The sequence below is a fragment of the Brassica rapa genome, chromosome A01, assembly GCF_000309985.2.
Source record: "Brassica rapa cultivar Chiifu-401-42 chromosome A01, CAAS_Brap_v3.01, whole genome shotgun sequence".
NCBI lineage: Eukaryota > Viridiplantae > Streptophyta > Magnoliopsida > Brassicales > Brassicaceae > Brassica > Brassica rapa.
In genome coordinates, this window is record NC_024795.2 from 12,369,676 (window position 1) to 12,391,444 (window position 21,769).

General features: G+C 38.1%; 4 protein-coding genes across 4 annotated transcripts; 2 read left to right on the forward strand and 2 right to left on the reverse strand.

The window, feature by feature from the left end:
* Positions 1-1,630: 1,630 nt before the first annotated feature.
* Positions 1,631-6,061, reverse strand: LOC103872033 (acylamino-acid-releasing enzyme). Its single transcript, XM_009150373.3, has 18 exons — positions 5,811-6,061; positions 5,485-5,608; positions 5,094-5,400; positions 4,776-5,003; positions 4,494-4,685; positions 4,342-4,416; positions 4,058-4,196; positions 3,750-3,901; positions 3,586-3,668; positions 3,359-3,480; positions 3,213-3,291; positions 2,956-3,136; positions 2,817-2,877; positions 2,609-2,731; positions 2,336-2,527; positions 2,192-2,260; positions 2,026-2,102; positions 1,631-1,908 (listed from the first exon to the last, which is right to left on the reverse strand). The coding sequence occupies exons 2-18, from the start codon at positions 5,585-5,587 to the stop codon at positions 1,842-1,844; spliced, it is 2,250 nt and encodes a 749-aa protein (XP_009148621.1). The 5' UTR covers positions 5,588-5,608; positions 5,811-6,061; the 3' UTR covers positions 1,631-1,841.
* Positions 6,062-6,341: 280 nt separating this feature from the next.
* Positions 6,342-14,227, forward strand: LOC103872044 (purine permease 2). The gene has a single exon (XM_033277556.1). It carries the CDS (start codon positions 12,324-12,326, stop codon positions 13,452-13,454), a length of 1,131 nt encoding a protein of 376 aa, XP_033133447.1. The 5' UTR covers positions 6,342-12,323; the 3' UTR covers positions 13,455-14,227.
* Positions 14,228-14,471: 244 nt separating this feature from the next.
* LOC103872052 (CRM-domain containing factor CFM3B, chloroplastic) lies at positions 14,472-18,135 on the forward strand. The gene is made up of 9 exons (XM_009150394.3): positions 14,472-15,437; positions 15,510-15,984; positions 16,067-16,197; positions 16,278-16,637; positions 16,742-16,898; positions 16,990-17,282; positions 17,368-17,427; positions 17,523-17,621; positions 17,699-18,135. The coding sequence occupies exons 1-9, from the start codon at positions 14,625-14,627 to the stop codon at positions 17,951-17,953; spliced, it is 2,643 nt and encodes an 880-aa protein (XP_009148642.1). The 5' UTR covers positions 14,472-14,624; the 3' UTR covers positions 17,954-18,135.
* Positions 18,099-21,487, reverse strand: LOC103872218. Its single transcript, XM_018654363.2, is given in 7 exon segments — positions 18,099-18,756; positions 18,828-18,909; positions 19,013-19,096; positions 19,192-19,368; positions 19,728-19,887; positions 20,074-20,163; positions 20,165-21,487. Coding segments are annotated over 7 exon segments (1,158 nt in total). The 5' UTR covers positions 20,305-21,487; the 3' UTR covers positions 18,099-18,331.
* Positions 21,488-21,769: the final 282 nt, after the last annotated feature.

Below are 21,769 nucleotides of genomic sequence, written 5' to 3' on the forward strand. Positions count from 1 at the left end.
ATTGTTGTTGTTTTACTAAACTTATCACCTTCTTCATTTTAATGGGTTTGAGGGTCTTGAAAATGCAGCGCTGGTTCGTGTTGATGTTCTTGCCTTAGAACACTTCGCTGTATTTTCCTCGACCAACTTTCCTCACAACCTCATAATCATCTTGATGACTTTGAAAGCATAGAAAGAGCGACACTCTTGAATTAAGTATATGTAAATACCATGTAGGAGCTTTACTGATAGCTCCTCTGTCTTTGCTTAGCTCCCAACCTATCGTATCAAAAAAGAAATATGTTTCCTCTGCACAACATTAGAACTCCCTAGAGAAGGAGGGGTGTTCTAAAAATTGTTTCCGTCTTATTGTAACAGTTTCTGCAGAGGCTTATCGCAAGGCTGAAGACATAGCTCGGTCTCTATAAGCCTCCATCATCCCAAGATAGTACCGTAGACTTAGATGTGTATGACTTAAAAAGGAGAGGGAAGAGGAAAACGACAAACTTTTCATCAAGAAACAGCATGTCACGAAGTGGGATGAGCGAAGTCATGGTCCCTATTTATAGGATTAAATTTGTGGGAGTGGAAAGGAGGGGGCAAGTGAAAATTAAATGTCACGAAGTGGGATGAGTGGCTTGAAGGACATAACGGCGAGGTTTAGTTACCTGGTTTGAATGGTTAAGATAAGCGTTACAGAGGAAGTTTCGTAACAATGGAGAGCTAGGGCATGCGAGAGGACAAAGATGCTGATAGTTAGGCCATCTCCAACCCAACTGCAAAACACTATTTTAGTGTGATTTTTACACCAAATTTTCTCCAATAAAACTGCAAAAATCACACCATTTTAGTGCTACACTACAATTTGATACCAAATTTGGTGTGACACTATTCACCACACTAAAATACTATTCATCCCTCACTAAAACATTATTTACTTATTTTATTACTAAAACATACAATTAAATAAATGATAAATAAAAAACTTAATACATATAATATTATAAAATAGTTTTAGTGTGAAGTTTAGTGTTATGGTTGGAGAAGACCTTGGTTTTCGTGTTGAAATTACATTAAAATAGTGTGTTTGGACACTAAAATAGTATTAGTGGTTGTAGATGCCTCTAGAAAGAATCCTTGATGGGCTAAATAGTTTAGTTACCAGTTAAAGCTTAATTTGATAACCCAAAGTATTAAAGGTCCAGTTTCAGATGCGTATGATTGTGAATAAAATCAGAGACCCTTTTTAAAGTGATTACGTTGCAGTATTTACCTTCTGCTCAATGCTGAGGTGGCTCAAAGAAAAAGGATAGAAGTCTTTTTTAATAATTATAGATTATTATAAATATAGATTATAGAAGAAAAATGAGTTTGAGTTGGAAATGGTATTAGGACTTCAAAGAAGCTGTCGTAGTGGATAAATTGTTACCGGGCTTTTTCCTTAGCTCGCGGCAACCAAGATTGCCTCAGCATCAGCGGCTACCAAGATTGCCTCAGCATCGCTACTCTTGTGAACGGTTCATCGTTATCGATGTTTGGAGATTAGAATTTGTAGTGAAGTCATTTATCTTTCTTGTCTTTGGCAACGTTTTGCATCTATTTTGACTTTTTTATTTTTCTGCTACTAAATTCTCTCTATGTAAACTCTAAAAAAAGAAACGAATATTCGCTAATAAATCTTCAGATGTCTGCCAAAAAAACTACAAAAAGCGATATAGTCTGAAGTAGTTCCTCTATGGATAAATGTGGAAGAAAAAAAAGAGATTATGCAAGCCAGGCTACATAAACTCAGAGGATCAGACCTTTTATTGAAAAATTACTTTTATTTTAAATTTACTTAATACGAAAACAAACTCATGTGTTCACAGCTTGCAGTACTTGTTGAACCAGACAGCAGTGTTGAGAAAGCTTTCATAATCCGTCTGCGGTCTGCATAACAAACAATCACAAGATGCAAATCATGCTTTCAAAACTCAAAACTTTCTCTCAGAGATGCCTTCTTTATTTACGATGAACAATTAGAAAAATGGCAGCTTTTTTTTTTACCTGTCTAGGGGATGATTGTCATTGGGAAAGACAAGAACTTTAACCTCAACTCCTTTCTCTTTTAACGCCCTCATGTACTAATACAAATCAAAGAATATTTGAATTAAACAATATTACCAATGAGTTTGGATTGCAAACTTAAAAACGTTGCAAAGAGTGATCTTACTTGAAGTCCATTTGAAATGGGAACACGAAGATCCATAGCTCCCAAGATAAACAAAGTTGGTGTTTTCACCTACAGAAAGTGAAAAATACAAAAGAAGAATCATTAAATGTCTTCAAACTCATAGGAAGTGGGTGTGTTTCTGACCTTTGAGATGTGTGAAATAGGAGACACTTGATGAAACCGAGACATATCTTCAGGTGAGGGGGCTTCTGTATAGTGTTTCTTGTCACCATAGGCATGAAAGAAACCCCAGTCAGGTGTATCTGTAATCCCAACCAATGACGCAATGTTACATACAGGATTCCTCGCAGCTGCTGCCACAAATTTATCTGGCGCCTATAGCAAAACTTTTGGTATAAGTTTGATGACGATTTATATTCCAGTGCCATCACTTCAGAGGTGAGTGAGATGCATTACCTGGCCAATCAAGTGTGTGGCCAGAAACCCACCATGAGAGCCACCTAGCACGGTTATTCTAGACGGGTCTGCAAGTCCCATTTCAATGGCATGGTCTACAGCAGAGAGCACATCGTTCACATCCTGTATCAGGTAAGCTAACAGATTGAGAAGAAGATTGCAAGTCAGGAGAAGGAATGACACTAGAGACGCGTATATAATAAAACACCTGTGATCCAACGTTTCCAGATAGAGACTGCAAAGCTTCTTTCCCAAATCCCAACGAGCCCCTTTAGTTCAAATAGCTTGAGTTAAAAACTCCATAAAGGTTCTTGATGAAGCAGTGGAAAATGGAGCTTTATGTGAACCTGTAATTAACATTCAGGAGGCTGTATCCGATTGAGGAGAGATAGGCCAAAGTCTTGGAGAAGCTGCATGTTGCAACTGAATGAGGGCCTCCATGGATAACAACAACTAATGGATCACATTTCCCATTCTCCTTAGGCTTTGAAGACGATACATATATAGCTTCAATAGGCTTTTTGGCGCCTGCCAGGTGGAGATCATTGGGAAACAAAATCAGAATTGATCATCTTTTTGTAAAGCAAGATAAGTGTTGAAGTACCTTCGGTAAGACATTCAGAGACATTACTGACTGGAACTTTTAGAATTTTAAATTGAAGAGATGAAAGTCCTAACATGACCTGCCGCAGTAGATAATGAATACAGGAAAGTTTAAGATCATTTGTATTAAGATGATTTGGCAAATACCTTGTCAGAGCATTTAAATATTGGTTTTTGGATATTTGACCACTGCCATGAAGGCTTCCCAGCTGGATCAAGAACTTTCTTTCCATACTTAATTTCAGGAACACTCACTGGACTGCTAGACACTACTCAGAAAAAAAGAATGGTTCTTCAAGCCTGGTGTGTGTTTAAGTTCAATGTGTTATGGTCACAGTTAGCAACTGAGATAAGAGCTTGCTCAAAGATTTTACCGGCAACTATATCGTCACCATTTAGCGCAAGAATGCTCCACGAATAATCTAAATCATTAGGGCTGACTCTGGACAGTTCACCACTATAATTCCCCAAGATTAAATATTTAATCATCAGTACAGCGCAGCAGAAGAAGATGAATAGTATTGTATTCATCAGTTACCTAAGTAAATTTAGGTTGAGTATTACTCTAAAACTGCGCCAGTAGGAAGACAACATAATAGTATGTCCATCCGACAGCCACGGATCACTCAGAAGGTCGGTGCCATAGAGCCCAGGGAAAGAACCATCGTCAGGACAGTTCACAACTTGAACCTGCAATTAAAAGATATATTATTAGTATGAGATTTTTAGTTTGATTACCATTCTGACGACATGTACTTTTTTTTGTGTAGAGAGATGTGTAAGTTTCTAAGAAACAAAAAGAAGAAAGTTTGAAGGAAGCGAGACACAAAGTCCTTATACTCTTACCACATCAACAATATCTATTGACTCAGTAAGTTTCCCATCACTTGGCCATTTAATCTTGTGAAGTGACTCGGCTACCCAATGGGCCCCGATATCAGCAGCTGTCTTTGCGGATAAAAACACAAGAAACTTTCCATCTTTGCTGTAAAGAGAAGAAAAAAAAAGGAACATTGCATATCAACACTGAGATGGCTCGGTTATAAACAGAGTAAGAAGGAGGAGAACACATGCTTTTAGTAAACACATAGTTTCAAAAGACGAGGAAAGAGTTTCATAAAGATGTAAACCTGAACCGTGGGGAATAACCGCTGCTTATGCTCTTAGTCAAATTATGAAGAGGGAATGCTTCGTTAGCATCATCTCTGGAACACAAGTAAAAGACAAACTGTTATGAATAATGAAGTTGTCTTCTTGTGAGTTATAGAAGCAAAACACTCACTTTGGTTCTTTGAGTCTAACTGCGTATATGGCACATGGTCTGTTGGAGCAGTACTTAATACCAAGCTTTCTTTTACCTCCTAACCATCCGACAAAAACTAAATACTGAGCTGAATCTTTACTGTTTGGACTCCAAACAACCTGTCCAACACTTATCGATCTTGGAACTCCTTTGATATGCTCAACCTCTCCACTGTTAACAGAAAAAAGATAGATAATAATAAAAGAAATGTAAAGAACAATCAGTAAAAGAGTTCTTTTCTTGTGGAGAGATTGATGAAACCTTTCAACATTGATAACAAATAGGGCAGGCTGCTTTTTTCCGGCATATGCTTCTCCCCATTCCTCTTCCCAATCTCCTTGACCTTCCCAGCTACCAATATCCATTCTGTCCAAAGAATTATTTTTCTTGTAACAACCTAGATGGTCAAATGTAGGCTTGGTACGAGATGGTTCCTCAGCGACATAAGCAACCAGAGTCTCATCTGAGTTCCAAGATATCCCTTCAAACCTGCATCAATTCACACACACACAAGCCCTGCTGAATTGTCCTACATCTCTCCAAGAACAACATGTCTTTTAAAACAAAGTGTGGTAGTACCATCCGTCAACGTATACAGAGCCATGAACTTTCTGTGGAATATGAAACTCCTTCTCTAGCTGAGACGAACTCCATATCTCAAACTTTGTAGGAGATTCCTTCTCTGGAGGATTACGGATCACAAGGAGCTTCAGACCAGACGGAGACGGGACAAAAGCTGATGCGCCAGTCATGTCGGTGGGAAACGGCGCCCAGTGAAAGTTTACAGGTTGGTTGCTTTCTTTTGAGATATGACCAGATAACATAAACTTCCTCCTTTTATTAGCCAAAAGGTTTGCTTGACTCATGGCAACCATTGCTTGGGGACCTGCATTATAAAAACATTTTGCAGATCTTTAGATAAAAGACTTTTTATTACAAGTCCAAAGCTCCCAAAGTTGTAATTAATTACCAGAACAAGAGTTGAAAATCCAAGCTTTGTCAATGCTGGGAATACTCATGAAGTCTTTAAGTAACTTTGACTGTGTGGCATACTCTTCCTCAGAAGAATCCATCTGTGGCTCCAAGCTTTGAAACTGCAACAAGTCAAACCCATATAATCTCTAATGGTTGCAAAAGAAAGACATTCCAGTAATAACACCATTTGCTTCAAATCCGTTTTGGATCCAAGTATGAAACTGAAAACAATCAAATAGAATAAACCCAACACAGCAACACAAACGCAAAAAGACAGGACTGAGGGAGAAATAGAAAAAAGAAAGAAGAGGAAGAGCGTACCAAGATGGCGGAAGCGGAAGTCAAATCCCAAATTGGCGGAGCAAGTAATTGGGTGAGACGTGAGAGTAAATAAACAACAAACAAATTACAAATCTTTCGAGTCGTCACGTCGATTCAATTTTCCCAGACTTTCCTAATCTAGAGATATCAGAGCTCCCCCACATAGCCATACAATTTATATAATAGTATTATAACGAATCATAATAATACATTTGCCAGTAAAGTGTCTGATGGATTTGTCAGAATATATTTTTTGAGATACTGCTTGTCTTTCTCATTTATTTTAATTTTTAAATATTCTAGCGACGGGAATGATTTTTATATATTTTCAACCTGCCGGAGTTTATCGGTTATGGTGCAGTGGCAACAATCATTACTCCCAGGCGCTAGCTTCAGCTAAGACATTTTTTTTGGTTTTCTATAGATTTTAACTAAAAAAAAAAGTTTTTGCACAAAAAAAAAAACTAAAAGAATTTTTTTTTCTTTTTTTTTTTTGAAAAATGCTAAGAAAAAATTAAGAACGGTTTCTTAAATAAAAGACATAAGAACTGTCTTTTAGCTAAAAATTATAAAAAAAAATAAAAAAATCTCAAATTATGAGTTAAAAACTCTGACTAAAAAACCATAATTAATAATGCCCTAAATCTCTCACAAATATTACAATAATTTTGTTTATATAATTTAGAGAATTTGCTGCATATATACAAGAATTGTAGCTAAATTTTCAACATAGGGTTCCATATGCATATTCTACATTTTTCAATGATACCGTAATAGCCCTATAATTGAACTCAACGCCTAACTTATAGCCTACTAGTCACGATCCTAAGTATAGCATATCTATGTGTTGATACGTTACGGACCCAAGGAATCACCATATATGTGTTTATGGCTTCAAATGGTGACCATTGTCCCGTTCTGCCTCATAGTTAACAGTAACAAAATTTTTTATATATACTATGGATCCGAATGTTTGACCGCCCCGCACCGCACTTAACAGTAACAAAAATCTATGCATATATCATATATTTATATGTGTTTATAACTGTTAAAACCGCACCGCAGTTATACCGTTTGTCCCGCAACGCTCAATCCGCTGTTACCATTCGGAGCCTATATATCTATACATTTTTATAACTGTTAAAACCGCACCGCAGTTGAACCGCTTGTCCCGCACCGCTCAAACCGCAGTCACCATTCAGAGCCTATATATATTGTCTCTCTCTTATCTACCTAGAAACTCATCTCTTTTTTGTTGGAACTATTTTTTTATAAACTTAATGGGCTGAGTAAAAAATTGAATAAGTATAAATATAATTTTTATAAGACTAAAGAGCTGTGTAAAAAAACTTTTATTGTAAAGAAATATGTGTATTTTTTAAAAAATAGTGTTAAATTTATTCAAAAAAAATATTTGTACAATATATGTAATTTTAACCAAATGTTATGCAGAAAATAGATTTGAGACCTGACACAACTCCTATATTATCGAAATGAAAACCATGTTTTCATGGCGTTTTCGTATCAACTTATTTCGAACTATTTTATCAATGCCTTTGATCAGTATTGCAGGAGGGTGTGAGTCTTCTCCATGCTTTCTCCCATTTCTCTCTTTCCATATAGTAGACAGTGTTGCTTGAAACACATACCGGAGCAGGAAAAGTTGAGTCGTATCCTTTGTATGGTCTGTTAGTAGTCGGATTACATCTTCCCATTTGTTGGTGTATGTGAAGACAGTAACTTCAGAGTGAGGTTTTTCCAGACTTCTTCCGAGTATGGACATTTGTAGAAGAGGTGGTCTCGGGTTGCAAGTGGCTCGGAACAGAGTGAGCACATGGTTGACGCAGCCGTGTTCCAATGTGAGATTCTGTCCCATGTGCATAGCCTGTTCTGAGTATCTTGGCGTATTGAACGGGAACCAGACCCCTGCAAACCAATCGACTTTGGCACTGATTGGTCTAGTTAAATTCCAAATCATATTTGAATTAAAATATGGGTATTTGATGAAAAGGATAAATCTTACAGAATTTATGCTCAAATAATTATGGAAGGTTTCTTATATTATTTTAGAGAAATGTAAAGATTGCGTCCAAATAGTTGTAGCATATTTCCTATAATATTTTTGGATAAATGTAAAGTTGCGTCCAAATAATAATAGAATACTTCTCAACTAATTATGTAATATTTCTCTTGGTGATCAAGTAACTCATACTCATATAAATAGACACATAATCTCTTCATTCTAGACACACAGAAAAAGCATACGCTAAATACCAGTTGGAAACTAGTTCCAGAGAAAACCCTAGTCGTCTTAAATAAGTCTTGAGAGTACAACGTAGTAGTTAGTTCGCAGATTTTGTTTTGGGTGCAGCTAAACAGTCTCATTGTGGTTGTATCATGGGATCATCCAAACCGTCTCACATCACGGGAGATTTATTGAGCTAAAGAAATAGATTAAATCTCGACTCCACGAATTCGTCTATTTCTTTAATGGTTTCTTAAACGTTTTCCTACATCTATATTATCGTTTATTCGATTTTTGTTTCGGAATTTTCAATCAGGATTTTCGCGGTCCTAACATTCTTAACTCAATAAATATGTTTTTTGCTTATCGCTTAACTCAGATTGAAATATTGCGAAAAAGAAATTTCTAAGAAAAACGATTTTATAAACGTTTTTGAAAGCGATCTGAAACGATTTGCGAACACTCTTTAACTATTTTACAAAAAAAAGGCTTTGATCTATAAGATGAATCATATAAGAAAATGATTTACGCGACAGTCTGTGGCAGGTTCACGATCTCGTTTTTCTAATTATAAAAACAATGTAATCAATTGAAAGTTTAAGAACACCTTTAAGGCGGATTCTGGGATAGACTATTAAATGTTTAAGAACGCTTTACGCGATTCTGGGAACGTATAGCAACTTAAGAGTTTCAAATTTAATCGCTTGATTAATGATGTCACTGACCTTAAGTAAATAACTGAGCTACAAAATTTAAGCTCGTAAGATAAATTTTGTAAAATATGAATAAATCATAGAAGATTGAGTTCACAAGATTTTTGGATAAATTGATATCTAAAAATTGTGTCCACATAGATAAATCCCTAATTGGGAATGGTCATCCATTTGGTTCATCTTCATGTGAAGATTTGTCTATATGTAATAAAACTAGTATACAAGTCTATAGTCAGTTGAATACTTTCATGGAACATAAAGTTTCCTTATAGACAAATCAAGGTTCAGAACACACGCTCAAAGAATTTTGCAGTGACACAATTTCTTTTGATGAATTATATGTTCATCATATAATAGTCAAAGAGTTGTGATTCTACATGCGTGAGAGAACAACTGCTTGTACATCAACTAATTTGATATACTAGGTTTATAGGTAAATTGGAAATTTTCCAATAAAATCGATCTTTCACAAGCAAAGGTTATGAGTCATATGAATTGACTTTCAAGTAAGTCAAATATGCAAATTACAAAGCATATGAAATTCAAAACTGTGAACTTATTGTGAAAGTGATTGAGCAAAAGAACTATGAAAGCCTAATGTTCATATGAAATTATAAATTAGCTTTAGAAAGCAACATGCTTAAAAGAAGTTCAATGGACAACTTCAAAAGTTGACACACATCGTAGCAAGGTTGGCGAATGTTGTAGCAATATTGCTTTACGTAGAGACAATATAAAATCTCAAACCAATTTGGTAAAAAACTAACACATGAAGTGTAGTTTTGAGTCAACATTTCATAACATAATGGAATAAACGGGCTAGTCCCCAAAAATGCCCGTCAAGCAAGGGCAGTTGGCGGGGAAGCAAGAAGAAATATCAGGTTGGCTCTCAAAACTGAGAAATTGGATCTCACGTCGGTAGCTATCCATAGATCACTGGCGATCTTAATCTTTCTCAGCATATTCGACCACTGATCGGAAAATAGGCACTGTATGTGGTAACATAAACGAGATTAAATGTGTTAAAATTAATATTATTCCTCGTAATATTTGATCCTTGTTCAGTTGAATCCAGTGTAGTGGAGGAACAAGAGTTATAAACTCTAATACGGATGAACGCAAGCATACATGATTTTGAGTTATCTCAGGACATGTGGGAGAGGGGCGTCGCGTACCACATATAATAAATGCAAAAGGATACACTTAGATAACATACAAGCATACAAAATACCGAAAAGTGAGGGAATGCTTATGATTTTTTTTTAAAAATAGCTCCCAAAAAGGTCAAAATTAGACCTAAAAAGTGTAATCTCAAAAGTTTCAGCTGGCGACCTTATGGATATGTACCAAAGGTTCAATATGAGATTAAATTTTAAAATCATCGAAGGGAATGAGTTTATTGCCTATTACTAAGAAGATGTTTGATGGAAACTCCACCAACGCGATTGGAGATCCCAAAAGGTTGGTTCAAAAGGACAACTAAATCAAACATAATCTGATAAAAGTATTGAAACTTACCCATATCCCAGATGATAATCAGTGCTCCTGTAAATTTAAGGTTAAGCATTGGATTTTAAAGAGATAGGACCATGGCCTTCATATATATGTATATAAAGTATTACAGGGTAAACCGGGCGCTTGTGGTCTGGTGGTAAAGGGTTCACGACTGTGAGTTCCGCCACCTAGGTTTGATTTCTGGCCACCATCGAATAAAAATGGGGTAAAAGGCGGCTCCCCTGGATGCCTTCGGCGGGCTCCCTGGATCAGATCCGGTAGACGCCATTAGGCGCTAGTCAGGTCTCTTTCGAGGACATCCGGATATTAGGGTCATAAAAAAAGTATTACATGGTAATTTATTGTATATATGATAGGTGCACATGGCAATCACCTACTGAGTGTGAAATGAGGCCATTTTTAGGAGGATGAAGTTTAGGCTATATTCTCCAAATTCACTAATGACTACCAGGCAAGTTCATGGCCAAAATGAACACAACACGAAACTTAACTCTACGAGAAAACTCAGCTGTGTTGTATCTGTTGACTCGGTTTACACAAAACTTCGGGTGGTTCAAGATATCATGTACACCTGCTGAAATGTAGATCCAACAGGTATTAACAATGAGTGGTTCAAGGCTTGAATATGCTACTACCTCATATACAATTAGTTAGTGTGTGGTATGAGCAGGATGTCACTTCTTAGAGATTTTCTGGATTGCCTTGGAATGGACCATAAGAAAATCTGGTAGGAAATGCCCCTTTGCTAAGTATAGGAGAGACTATGATCTTTCAAGTCGTTTTGGCACATAGCCGAGTGTGATCTTGTGATGTTGGTGGATTTGCGATCTCGGATTCGCATTAAAATTATAGTATGACATCTGTCTTATGGGTCAAGGCCTTAGCGGCGCATGGCCTTATGGGCGTGTAGCCGCATAATTATTTGATCTAGAGGGCGTGCTGATAGATTTGTCGATATGCTGTCATGAACACACTCTCTTCATGTTTATGAGCAGGAGGCCTTGGCTTGAGCTAGTACATAATTTGTGGTATGCTATTGTGGGCATAGAGTTTTATCTTATTGGTGATGATCATGTAGATCTGTCCGAGTTAGTAGGAGAACCTTGTCTTCCTATCAAGTGAGAAGGAATACCTAATCCGGAGGCAGGGGAAAGACTTGTAAAATGGAATGCCCCTAGCAGATATATTCCAGCCTTCATTTAATATCATATGCCTTTTTGAAGATTTTTCTTTATTCTTTATAGGGTGTTACCATTTTTCGATGGATCCTGATTTCTGCGTAAGAGGAAATTTAAATTAACTCTCGATATATGATGTTTGAAATAGGCCTATACCACATCCCAACAATCAACTCGCACCACCACCGCCAGGAAACTCTTCCTCTGAACGTCTGCTCATCGTCCTCGAAGCTGCAAGGAAAAAAGGATCCCATCGACATTCTGTAACAGAACATACTTCATCCCTATGTCTGTTTTCCTTGCTGGAAAAGCACTTTCTCCACATCGTTTGGACTGAGATACCTCTACTGATGTGAATCTACAGACTTACCACAGTAAGACATGAGGACATGAGCCCAAATTCATCCTGGTATGTGGAGCCATACACCCCATAAGAACCGCAAAACCACTGCTACACTACTGTTGCCACGAAATCTGACACTAAGAAGCACAAGAAACCAGATGAACACACCACATAAAATGGGGCTCATGCAGAGAAAAAAAAAATTTAATAAAGAAGATGAGCTCTCTCACAGCATCGCGGGAGAGTCGATGCCTGAAAGACAGCAGAAAAAGACAGTGCTTCTTGTACAAGAGAGAAGAAAGAGTTTTTGAAATTAAAAGAGTAATGTACATAAAAGGATACCCTTCCAAATATTAAATCACATCGATCAGTGGGATATTATTTCAAAATTTAACTTTGGGTTGCACTTATACTGAGTAACAAACTTTCAACGGTATGAAATTATTATTAAATGATTAGTCTGATAATTTGTCTCACGCAACCACATGTGTATATACTCCTGATCCTAAGGGCCAGTCAATGGTGGGAGGCTCAAAGCGACTTAGACGTCTATTAAACCAAAGACTACATGAAGAACCATCTAAAACGCAAACACATGTTATGAGAAAGAAGATGAAGACTGGTCTTGTAATCATAAACTGTATAATCCTGGCCATTGGAAACTGCGGAGGCCCTCTAATCACGCGTCTCTACTTCAGAAACGGTGGCAAACGGATCTGGTTCTCAAGCTTCCTCCAAACCGCAGGCTGTCCCATCATCCTCTTCCCTCTTCTCTTCTCCTTCCGCCTCCGCCGTAAAGAAGCAACAACGACTCCATTTTTTCTCATAAAACCTCCTCTGTTCTTGGCTTCTATTGTGATTGGTCTGCTCACTGGCGTTGACAATTACCTCTACGCTTACGGGTTAGCTTACCTCCCAGTTTCCACTTCTTCTCTGGTCATCTCCTCTCAACTAGCCTTCACTGCTTTCTTCGCCTTTTTCATGGTGAAGCAAAAGTTCACGCCCTTTATTATAAACGCCGTCGTTTTGCTTACTCTGGGTGCCGGAATCCTAGCCCTTCACACCGACGGTGACAAGCTTGCCAAAGAGACACACAAGGAGTATATCGTTGGGTTCCTCATGACCCTTGCTGCGGCTATTCTCTACGCGTTTGTATTGCCGCTTGTGGAGCTCACTTACAAGAAAGCTCGTAAACGAATCAGCTACACGCTTGTGCTCGAGATGCAGATGGTCTTGTGCTTTGTGGCCACTTGCTTCTGCCTCGTTGGGATGCTGGCTGATGGCGATTTCAAGGAGTTAGCAAGAGAAGCAAGAGATTTTAAGCTTGGAAGGTCTACGTATTACTATGTGGTGGTTGTGTTCACGGCCATCATCTGGCAAGGCTTTTTCTTGGGATCTATTGGGATGATCTTCTGTGCATCGTCTCTGGTCTCTGGAATTCTTATCTGTGCTCTGCTTCCGTTGACAGAGGTCTTGGCCGTCTTTTTCTTCCGGGAGAAGTTTCAGGCGGAGAAAGGTCTCTCTTTGTTTCTCTCCCTTTGGGGATTCGTCTCTTATTTCTACGGACAGATTAAATCCGAGAACAAGACTGAGACTCAGGATCAGGAGGCACAACTCTCTCAGCTTCCGGGCATTGATTCTGTAGCTTAAAAGCACCTAACTTGTTACACTTTTTAAGTTTTTTACTTTTATTAATGATGTGTTCTCATTTGTCTAATGTTTCTGTGTAAAACACATACCTGTAACATCTATGGTTTGGGGAATTCATTTTCAAGTTTTGGTCACAAAAATAGACTATAAGGAATAAAATAATCAAAATGTTTCATTTAATAGATAAATGACACAAATACCCTAGATATAAAAAAAAATTTATAGTTTTAGATCATATGTTTTTAAATTCGAATTTTTTTTAAAAAAAATTTAAATTTTTTTTTTTCGAAATCGTTTTTTTATTTTTTTTCAAATTTTCTTTTTGTAATTCAAAAATACTTTTTGAAACTATTTTTAAAATTTTATTTTCAAATTTTTAATATTTATTTTCTATTTTATAAAATTTTAAATCTCAACTTCAAATTCTCACTCCTTAACTTTAACCCTAAGGTTTGGATTAGTTAATCCTAAGGGTATAAATGTATATTTACATTTTTAATAAAACATTTTGGTCATTTTGATTCTTAGAGTCTATATTTGTGATATAAATTTTTTTAGTGCTATTCTAGAGTATTTCTCTAAATGAAAACAATACTACAATTAGAAAAAGGATATTTGAGCTTTTCATTTTAGATACAGGGGCTTTCAAGATGATTTTTCACTGGGCAGTTCTTTCAAATAGTTTTTTAAGTTTTTTTTATCAAAGTAGCCTTAAAAAAAACTAAAATTGCTCATTTTATTTTTATTTTATTTTTTATATTTATGCTTTACTTTTAAAAATTTGAAATTATACTCTCAAACTATGCTCATTAACTATAAACTCTAAATCTGGGTGTAAACTTATATTTAACATTTAATAAAACAGTTTTTTAGTTATTAAAGTTATTTTTGTGAAAATAAATAAAAATGGCTATCATAAAAAAAATTATTTAAATGGGCCATGTTTGTTAAAAGTGTTGTGCTTGGGCCTGGTTACGAAAGACCACGTATCCAAACAAGCCTCTAGATATCTATAACCATCTTTCTTTCCCCGCCATGGATAACATTGAGTTCGAGCTTCGTCTCGTAGCCGAACGAATCCACGCTGAAAGCTTTTGATCAAAGTTGAAGCTTTTCTGATGTATTCTGTATTTCTGTGAGTACCCAATTGGAGAGTAACTTGTGTCAGAAATGGCGATGAATTCAATTCGCCATCTTTATCCAGCAGCCACTACTGCGGTCGATTCGTTGGGAAGCTCCTTCTGTAAGCTCCACGGAGCCACTTCCCTCCGATTCTTAAGGTACAGTCCATCAATTTCACTCGGTGATGTCAGGAGATTCGGTTTCTGTTCTACAAGGAAGGTTAAACTATGTAGAGGTAGCGGTAGGGATGAGAATTGGAACAGGACCCAGAAGCAGAATCAGTTAAAACCTGTGCTGAATCATCGGAAAGGAGAGACATTTTCTGATTTAGGGGTAACGAGTGGTGAGAATGGTGATGGTGGAAGTAGTACAATGGAGAGGATTGTGGAGAAATTGAAAAAGTTTGGATTTGTTGACGATGATCAGTTTCAAGATGAAGAGATTGAACACGAGAGGAGGTTTGTGGAGGAGGAAGAAGGGAATGTGAGGAATAGGAGAGGTGGATTCTCGGAGGAGTCACCGTTTGGTGCTTATGGAGGTGATGGAGAAGTTAAGTTTCCTTGGGAAAAAGTAAGTTCTAAGGAGAAGGAGAAGGAGAAGGAGGAGCTAGTAAACGGAGTGTGGACAGCTAAGAAGGAGAGTAGATACTCTCTTGCGGAGATGACTCTTCCGCAAGCAGAGCTGAATCGGTTGAGGAATCTGATGTTTAGAACCAAGAGCAAGATGAGAGTTAAGGGTGCTGGTGTCACTCAGGCTGTGGTTGATGCCATTCAGGAGAAGTGGAAGAGCTCAGAGATTGTAAGGCTCAAGATCGAAGGTACAAATGCGCTCAACATGAGACGGATGCATGAACTTTTGGAGGTATTTAGTCTGCATTCTACTCTTTAGATGTGTTTGCAAAGTCTTGATGTCTTTTCTTCTTCACTGTGGCAGAGAAAAACTGGTGGTTTGGTGATTTGGAGGTCAGGGACTTCCATCGCCTTGTACAAATACAAAAACGACACTTACAGGGATGCATCAGTGCCAATGAACAAGCAAATATACCGAAGAGCAGGGACGTCGCCCTCTTCCTTACCTACGAGTAGAGTGGATCATAGTGTTGAACAAGTGCATCATCCTCAGATAGAGAAGGAGGCAACAAATGTGGGAAATGAAGACAGGACATCTCATCAAGAAGTAGAATACGAAGATGAAATAAACGAATTGTTAGAGGGTCTTGGTCAGCGGTACACGGACTGGCAGGGAGGTTATCCATTACCTGTTGATGCTGATATGCTTCCAGGGATCGTACCTGGTTACGAACCTCCTTTCAGGGTTCTTCCTTATGGAGTGAGATCAACTCTGGGGCAAAAGGAGGCAACCTCTTTAAGGAGACTTGGCAAAGTTCTTCCTCCACACTTTGCTTTAGGTATTTGATTTTCCTTTTTAACTCTTTTTTTTGTAGTTCATGATAAGGTCTTTGAAGAGTGAGATTTTCTTTGGATCTATAGGTCGAAGTAGACAGCTGCAAGGGCTGGCAACAGCCATGGTTAAGTTATGGGAGAAGAGTTTGATTGCTAAGGTTGCCCTTAAACGTGGTGTACAATTGACTACCAGTGAGAGAATGGCTGAGGACATCAAGGTAATAAGGTTTCACAGCTGAGTAACATGCATCTATAGAAAATGCAGAATGTTTGATATCGTGATTCGTGGTGACTGCAGAGATTGACGGGAGGTATGCTGCTCTCTAGGAACAAAGACTTTCTTGTTTTTTACAGAGGGAAGAGTTTTTTGTCACCAGAAGTAGCAGAAGCATTGGTGGAGAAGGAGAGACTTGCAAGGACTTTCCAAGACGAAGAGGAACAGGCACGTCTAAGAGCGTCATCGGGTCTGGTTGTCCCACGTGTTAAGGCTAATCAAAACCACCTTGTTTCTACCGGTACTCTTGGAGAAACTCTTGATGCAGCTAGTAAGTGGGGAAGGAATCTGGACGACGATGATCACGTGGAAGAAGTGAAACAAGAGGCTGAGAAACTGAGGTCTGCAAATCTTGTCAGGAAGTTGGAAAGAAAACTTGCTTTTGTGAGTTCCTGCTGCCTTGAGCCTTTACTTCCTTCCTGTCAAGTTATAATTCGCATTTTGTCTTAAAAGATTGCTTCTTGAACTAGTTTGTTAACCTCTTATAGGCTGAGAAAAGGTTGATGAAAGCTGAACGGGCATTAGCTAAGGTAGAGGAATCTCTGAAGCCATCAGAACACAGAACAGACACTGAGGGCATAACTGAGGAAGAGAGATTTATGTTCCAGAAGCTCGGATTAAGGATGAAAGCTTTCTTACTTCTTGGTAAAATTTATTGTACCAATCTGTAGGCTGATGACTTATGTCTTCTCTGGGATGTGGCCTCGTCTGAGAAACTTGAATTTGATTGCTTCAGGTCGAAGAGGCGTGTTTGATGGTACTGTGGAGAACATGCACTTGCACTGGAAATACAGGGAGCTAGTAAAAATTCTTGTGAAGGCTAAAACTTTTGAGGGTGCGCAGAAAGTGGCATTGGCCCTTGAAGCCGAGAGTGGAGGAATCCTGGTTTCTGTTGACAAGGTTTCCAAAGGCTATGCCATTATCGTGTATAGAGGAAAAGACTATAAGCGTCCTTCCGAGTTAAGGCCTAAGAACCTCTTGACAAAGAGGAAAGCTTTGGCTCGTTCTGTTGAGCTCCAAAGACGCCAGGTTCCTGATATAAAACATTTGCCATTAATTTTCTTATCAAGCGATTAATGGGTAACACTTAGTTTGGTTTCTTATCATCCAACAGGCCATTATAAAACATATTGCGGTAGTACAGGCGAGAACAGAGGAGTTGAGAGCTGAAATCGTATGGATCTACATTTGCTGACTCAATGAAAACGTTTTTTTTTTCTTTTTGGTTCTGCAATGAACTAACATGAGACTCTGAATCTATTCTGGCAGGAACAAGTGGAACTTGTAAAAGACAAGGGATCTCAAGTGTTATACAATAAGCTTGACATGGCTTATTCTTCTAGCGACGAGGAGACCGAAGAGACAGATGTACGATGTGCTTACCTTATACTTGTCTTGAATTTCACCACTATGACACATTCTGTGGTGCTCTTCGATTGTTGTAGGGAGAAGGAGATGACATCTATTTAGATACATACGATGAGGATGGTGAAGAAGGTGGGGTTCAGGCCAAGGGTTCACTATCTGATGTTGAATTTGATTCAGAAGATGAAGACTGGGATTCAGATGAATCAGAAACTGAGTTTGATGATGATTCTGCATCCTCCGCTACACCATTTGATGCTGAGCCGACATCCTCCACAACACCAGAAGCAACCTTTGTAGATCAACAGAAAGAGGAACGTCATCTGCAATCATAAGAACCACGAGCTAGTATGCACTGTGTTGTGAGTTGATGCAGGAGATAAGTTTTGACATTATCTATCTTCTGTGTACTCTCTGTTGATCAATGCAGTGAGAGGTATACTAAAAGTGTATCACATGCAAAGATTGTAAGCTTTTAGGAGCTTTGTAGATTTATATTATTTGGAAGATACATGCATATCTAACTCTCCATTGTAGTAAGATAGGTCTCAAACAATTTAGAATCCGCAGCTTAATGCTACTACTATACATGGTTCACCATCAAAACCACATTCTCTTTCTCATCGGAAAGAAAAATACATCTGCCTTGGTTATATGTAAACGTTTCTCTTTTTTCTGTCAAGGGAAGATAATAAGAATACGACCGAGGTTTTTCACCTACGAGCAAGTCTCTGCCCAGCGCCGGCCAGTAAAGCCTTACCAATGACCCCAGTGTGCAGGCCACAAGCCAAGGCGACACCTCCTACAACTACCCATTTCCAGTCCATTCTCAAATTGTCCCGCTGTCTCCTTGCATAGCCCATTGCTCTGCTTCTGTCTTCATCTTCTGTGGATGATTCTGTAGAATCCATGTTCAGTACTGTGGTGATCCTTGCCATTTGAGCGATCCGAGATAGACTAGAGTCTGATTTTCTGGCGGTTTGGTAGGCTCGTAAACCGGAGTTTAGCTTCTTGACTGCTCCCCACATGCCATGACGGACGCCTAACTTTGCTACGTCTTTTGGGATTCCCATGTCTTCGTAATGGACTAGAGATACTTCACAAGCCGATGATTGTCCATCTCCTTTTCTGGATTCAACTGCATTTTTTTTTTGTATTTGTTTTAACATTCAAATTACATGCCAGCTTAAAAATAATCAAAAGGCTTACCTGCTCTGATAACCCAACTTGAGAAATAAAGCTCAACGCGCCTCGGCTTATCACGCTTGGGTAGAGCTGGATAAGGAACTCCCTACAATATCAACAAAAGTGTGATTTGTCTTTCTTTGAACAAAGTTTGACAACACTGAAAATCTAATAAGAGATAAATGGGTTAATGAGGCATGAAATTATACCTTTGTCACACAATAATACTTATTTCCAGACTCCCATATTCTACGACCAATGATATACTCTCGGTCACTACAGAAAAAGGGAAACTGCATGCAAACTAATAAATGAATAAAGACAAGAAACAAATGGGCTTGGAATTGGATTATGAAAGAAGAGTAAAGAATCATTAAGCTGCAGAGACCTTTTTTCGCCAGTGAACAATCATAGTTCCTGTGCGAGTGTCGTCGTCCAAAGTTTTGAAGTTGGCAAGCATGAAATCCCATTTAGGTCGAAACTCATCATCCCAGAAGAAATCCCTAACAATATCTGGACTTGCATCCTCAAAAATGGTTCGACTCCGATAAACAACAGGACCTGTCTAACAAACAACAACACAACCTTTCAGGCTAACAACACGGTCTGATAAAATATTTTTCTCAAGCCAAAAGCCCAAAAAAAACACAGTTTCTAGTAAAATGTCGTAAAAATGCCACGAAGCAGCAAATGAACCACAATGATAATCTTTCAATGAAAAACATCTTCCCTCAGCAAATCCGTAATTTATAACAAAAAAAACTATCTTGAAAGCAGGTAGGTCTGTTAGTTAGGTGTCATTCAAAATTTTCCCGTAAAGATTTCATTTTTCGACAAAAGTTTCTAGAGCCTACTACTCAATTATAAGGCTTGTCACCGTAAGAAAATGGATAGAAAGAAAGCAAGAGTCAGAATTAGGGTTACCTCAGGCTCATGACGCCAAGCCTGGTAGGTCATATTAGGAGTAGTCTTGTCCATCATGGATTGCCATTCCCTGGTCGCATTTCCAACTTCGAGCAGCTGTAGCAAATGCTCTTGATCATTCTCTGTCACAATCTCCTGCTCTCTCACCGTCTCGCTAGCTCTGCAAATCAATGACCCATTTCTCTCAGATCCTAACATCAAAAAAAGATCGAGATACCTCTTTCCTGCTAATATTTGGAAGTAGACGTTACGTTTTTGAACACATAACTCTTAACTCTTTATCAATTCAACTTATTTAATCAAAAAACAGAACAGAGAAACAACACATGTTGTGTAATAAACTGACCTGGAAACTTCATCACTTTGAAGACTCTCCTCTACAGGTGTCTGCTGCGATGAAGCTGAACCACTCGTAGATTTGTTGGCTTTAGTGTCAAGCCGAGAGGGCTGTGAAAGCGAGCCAAAGCCGCCGCGCGCCGAACCCAGGCGGCGCAGTCCAGAGTATGATGTCGACGAATGTCTCTGCAAGAGAGGGCTTCTTCAGGAAATACATTAGATCGGATAACATCTCATCCATGGCGTTTCTTGATTGGAGAATCTTCCTGAGACAAATGATAGTTTCCCCAAGGAAAACCAATATTATTCGAATTTCATGAGAATCGAAGACGACGAAGAAGAAGCAATTTTCTTTTGAGTAATTTATTAAGTTTGGTGATTTTTTATTTGATTAAAATGAAGAAAATTTTGATTGTTTTGGTGTGTCGACAAGACGTTGGCGGGTGACAGAACGATAAGAAACAGCAGTGTGAGAGATGACAAATACACTTCCCACGCGTCAACAATTCTTGTTCGTTACCCGAGAAAGAAATAATATCCTCAGTCAAATCTCAATTATTGACATTGTGAAACACGTTTTGTCAACACGCTGGGCCGGTGCTTAACCCATCTCCTACCCAGCTCCAAAACATTATTTTAGTGTAATCTCTCCAACCCAACACTAAAAATTACATTATTTTAGTGCAACACTATAATCCTACACCAAATTTAGTGTGAAATTATAGTGTTGTGTAACTTTTAGTGTTAGGTTGGAGATGTTTAGTGTAAAAATCACACTAAAATAGTGTTTTGGAGTTGGGTTGGAGATGAAAAAAGTTTTAGTGTTGAAATCACACTAAAATGGTGTAATCTTGACACTATAATATTGTTTTGGGTTGGAGATGCTCTTAGTCAGTAGAAAGCTCGTGTTAAAAAAAAAAATACAAAAAGTCAGTAGAAAGCTCATCAGGTTTTTTTTTTCACGTGAAGAGTACCATTTTATTTCAAAGAAACACACACAATCCGATACAAAAACCGGCAAATGAAAGAGCAATCCCCAGACACAAAAGCCCACATAAAGAAGGCAACTAGAATCCACTCCAGGATAATTTACGGCAACAAACAAACATGCCAACTTAAAACATAACGATTTATCAAGTTAAATAAGCAAATTTAAATCCAAATAGTGACCAATGATCGGGAATTTTCGCTGCTGCCTATAGCCCGCCACGCGACAATATCCACCTCCTACACCCAGTGCACTACGACTTATCGCTGCTGCTTACGCCCGCCAACGATAACGTCCACAGAACCAAAATCCCGCGACTTCATAACCCGACAGGAGGGAACTCTACTCGGTCCACACACCCTTCGGATACGGATGCGACACATTCAGCGCCCACTTACTCCTAGATAGAAGCCCACACAAACTCTCAACCAACACGAAGCCTATCAGGTTTAAAGACCGGTAGGTTTTTTAATAATTTTGGGTCATTAAAACATCTGCAACAATGAATCTCGCATTTTGAGAGTGGATAATCCTCATAATAAAAATTTGAGCGTGGAAAACAAAAATTATCAAATATATATTTAAAATCCTTTTATATATTACATTTTAATCTTAAATCTTCGTAATAATTAATTATAAAAACTAAAATTTTATAAATAGATAATAAATACATATTAAAATACAAAACATAATTTCTAATTCATATATATACTTTAGT

Excerpts from the sequence above, each read along its gene's own strand:
- LOC103872033 (XM_009150373.3), bottom strand. The coding sequence starts at position 5,587 with ATGGATTCTTCTGAGGAAGAGTATGCCACACAGTCAAAGTTACTTAAA. Across the intron at positions 2,878-2,955 it reads CTCCTGAATGTTAATTACAG|GGGCTCGTTGGGATTTGGGA; the intron begins GTTCACATAAAG and ends TTTGAACTAAAG. Across the intron at positions 2,261-2,335 it reads CTATTTCACACATCTCAAAG|GTGAAAACACCAACTTTGTT; the intron begins GTCAGAAACACA and ends CACTTTCTGTAG.
- LOC103872044 (XM_033277556.1), top strand. The coding sequence starts at position 12,324 with ATGGTGGGAGGCTCAAAGCGACTTAGACGTCTATTAAACCAAAGACTA.
- LOC103872052 (XM_009150394.3), top strand. The coding sequence starts at position 14,625 with ATGGCGATGAATTCAATTCGCCATCTTTATCCAGCAGCCACTACTGCG. Across the intron at positions 16,638-16,741 it reads TGGAAAGAAAACTTGCTTTT|GCTGAGAAAAGGTTGATGAA; the intron begins GTGAGTTCCTGC and ends AACCTCTTATAG. Across the intron at positions 16,899-16,989 it reads GAAAGCTTTCTTACTTCTTG|GTCGAAGAGGCGTGTTTGAT; the intron begins GTAAAATTTATT and ends TGATTGCTTCAG.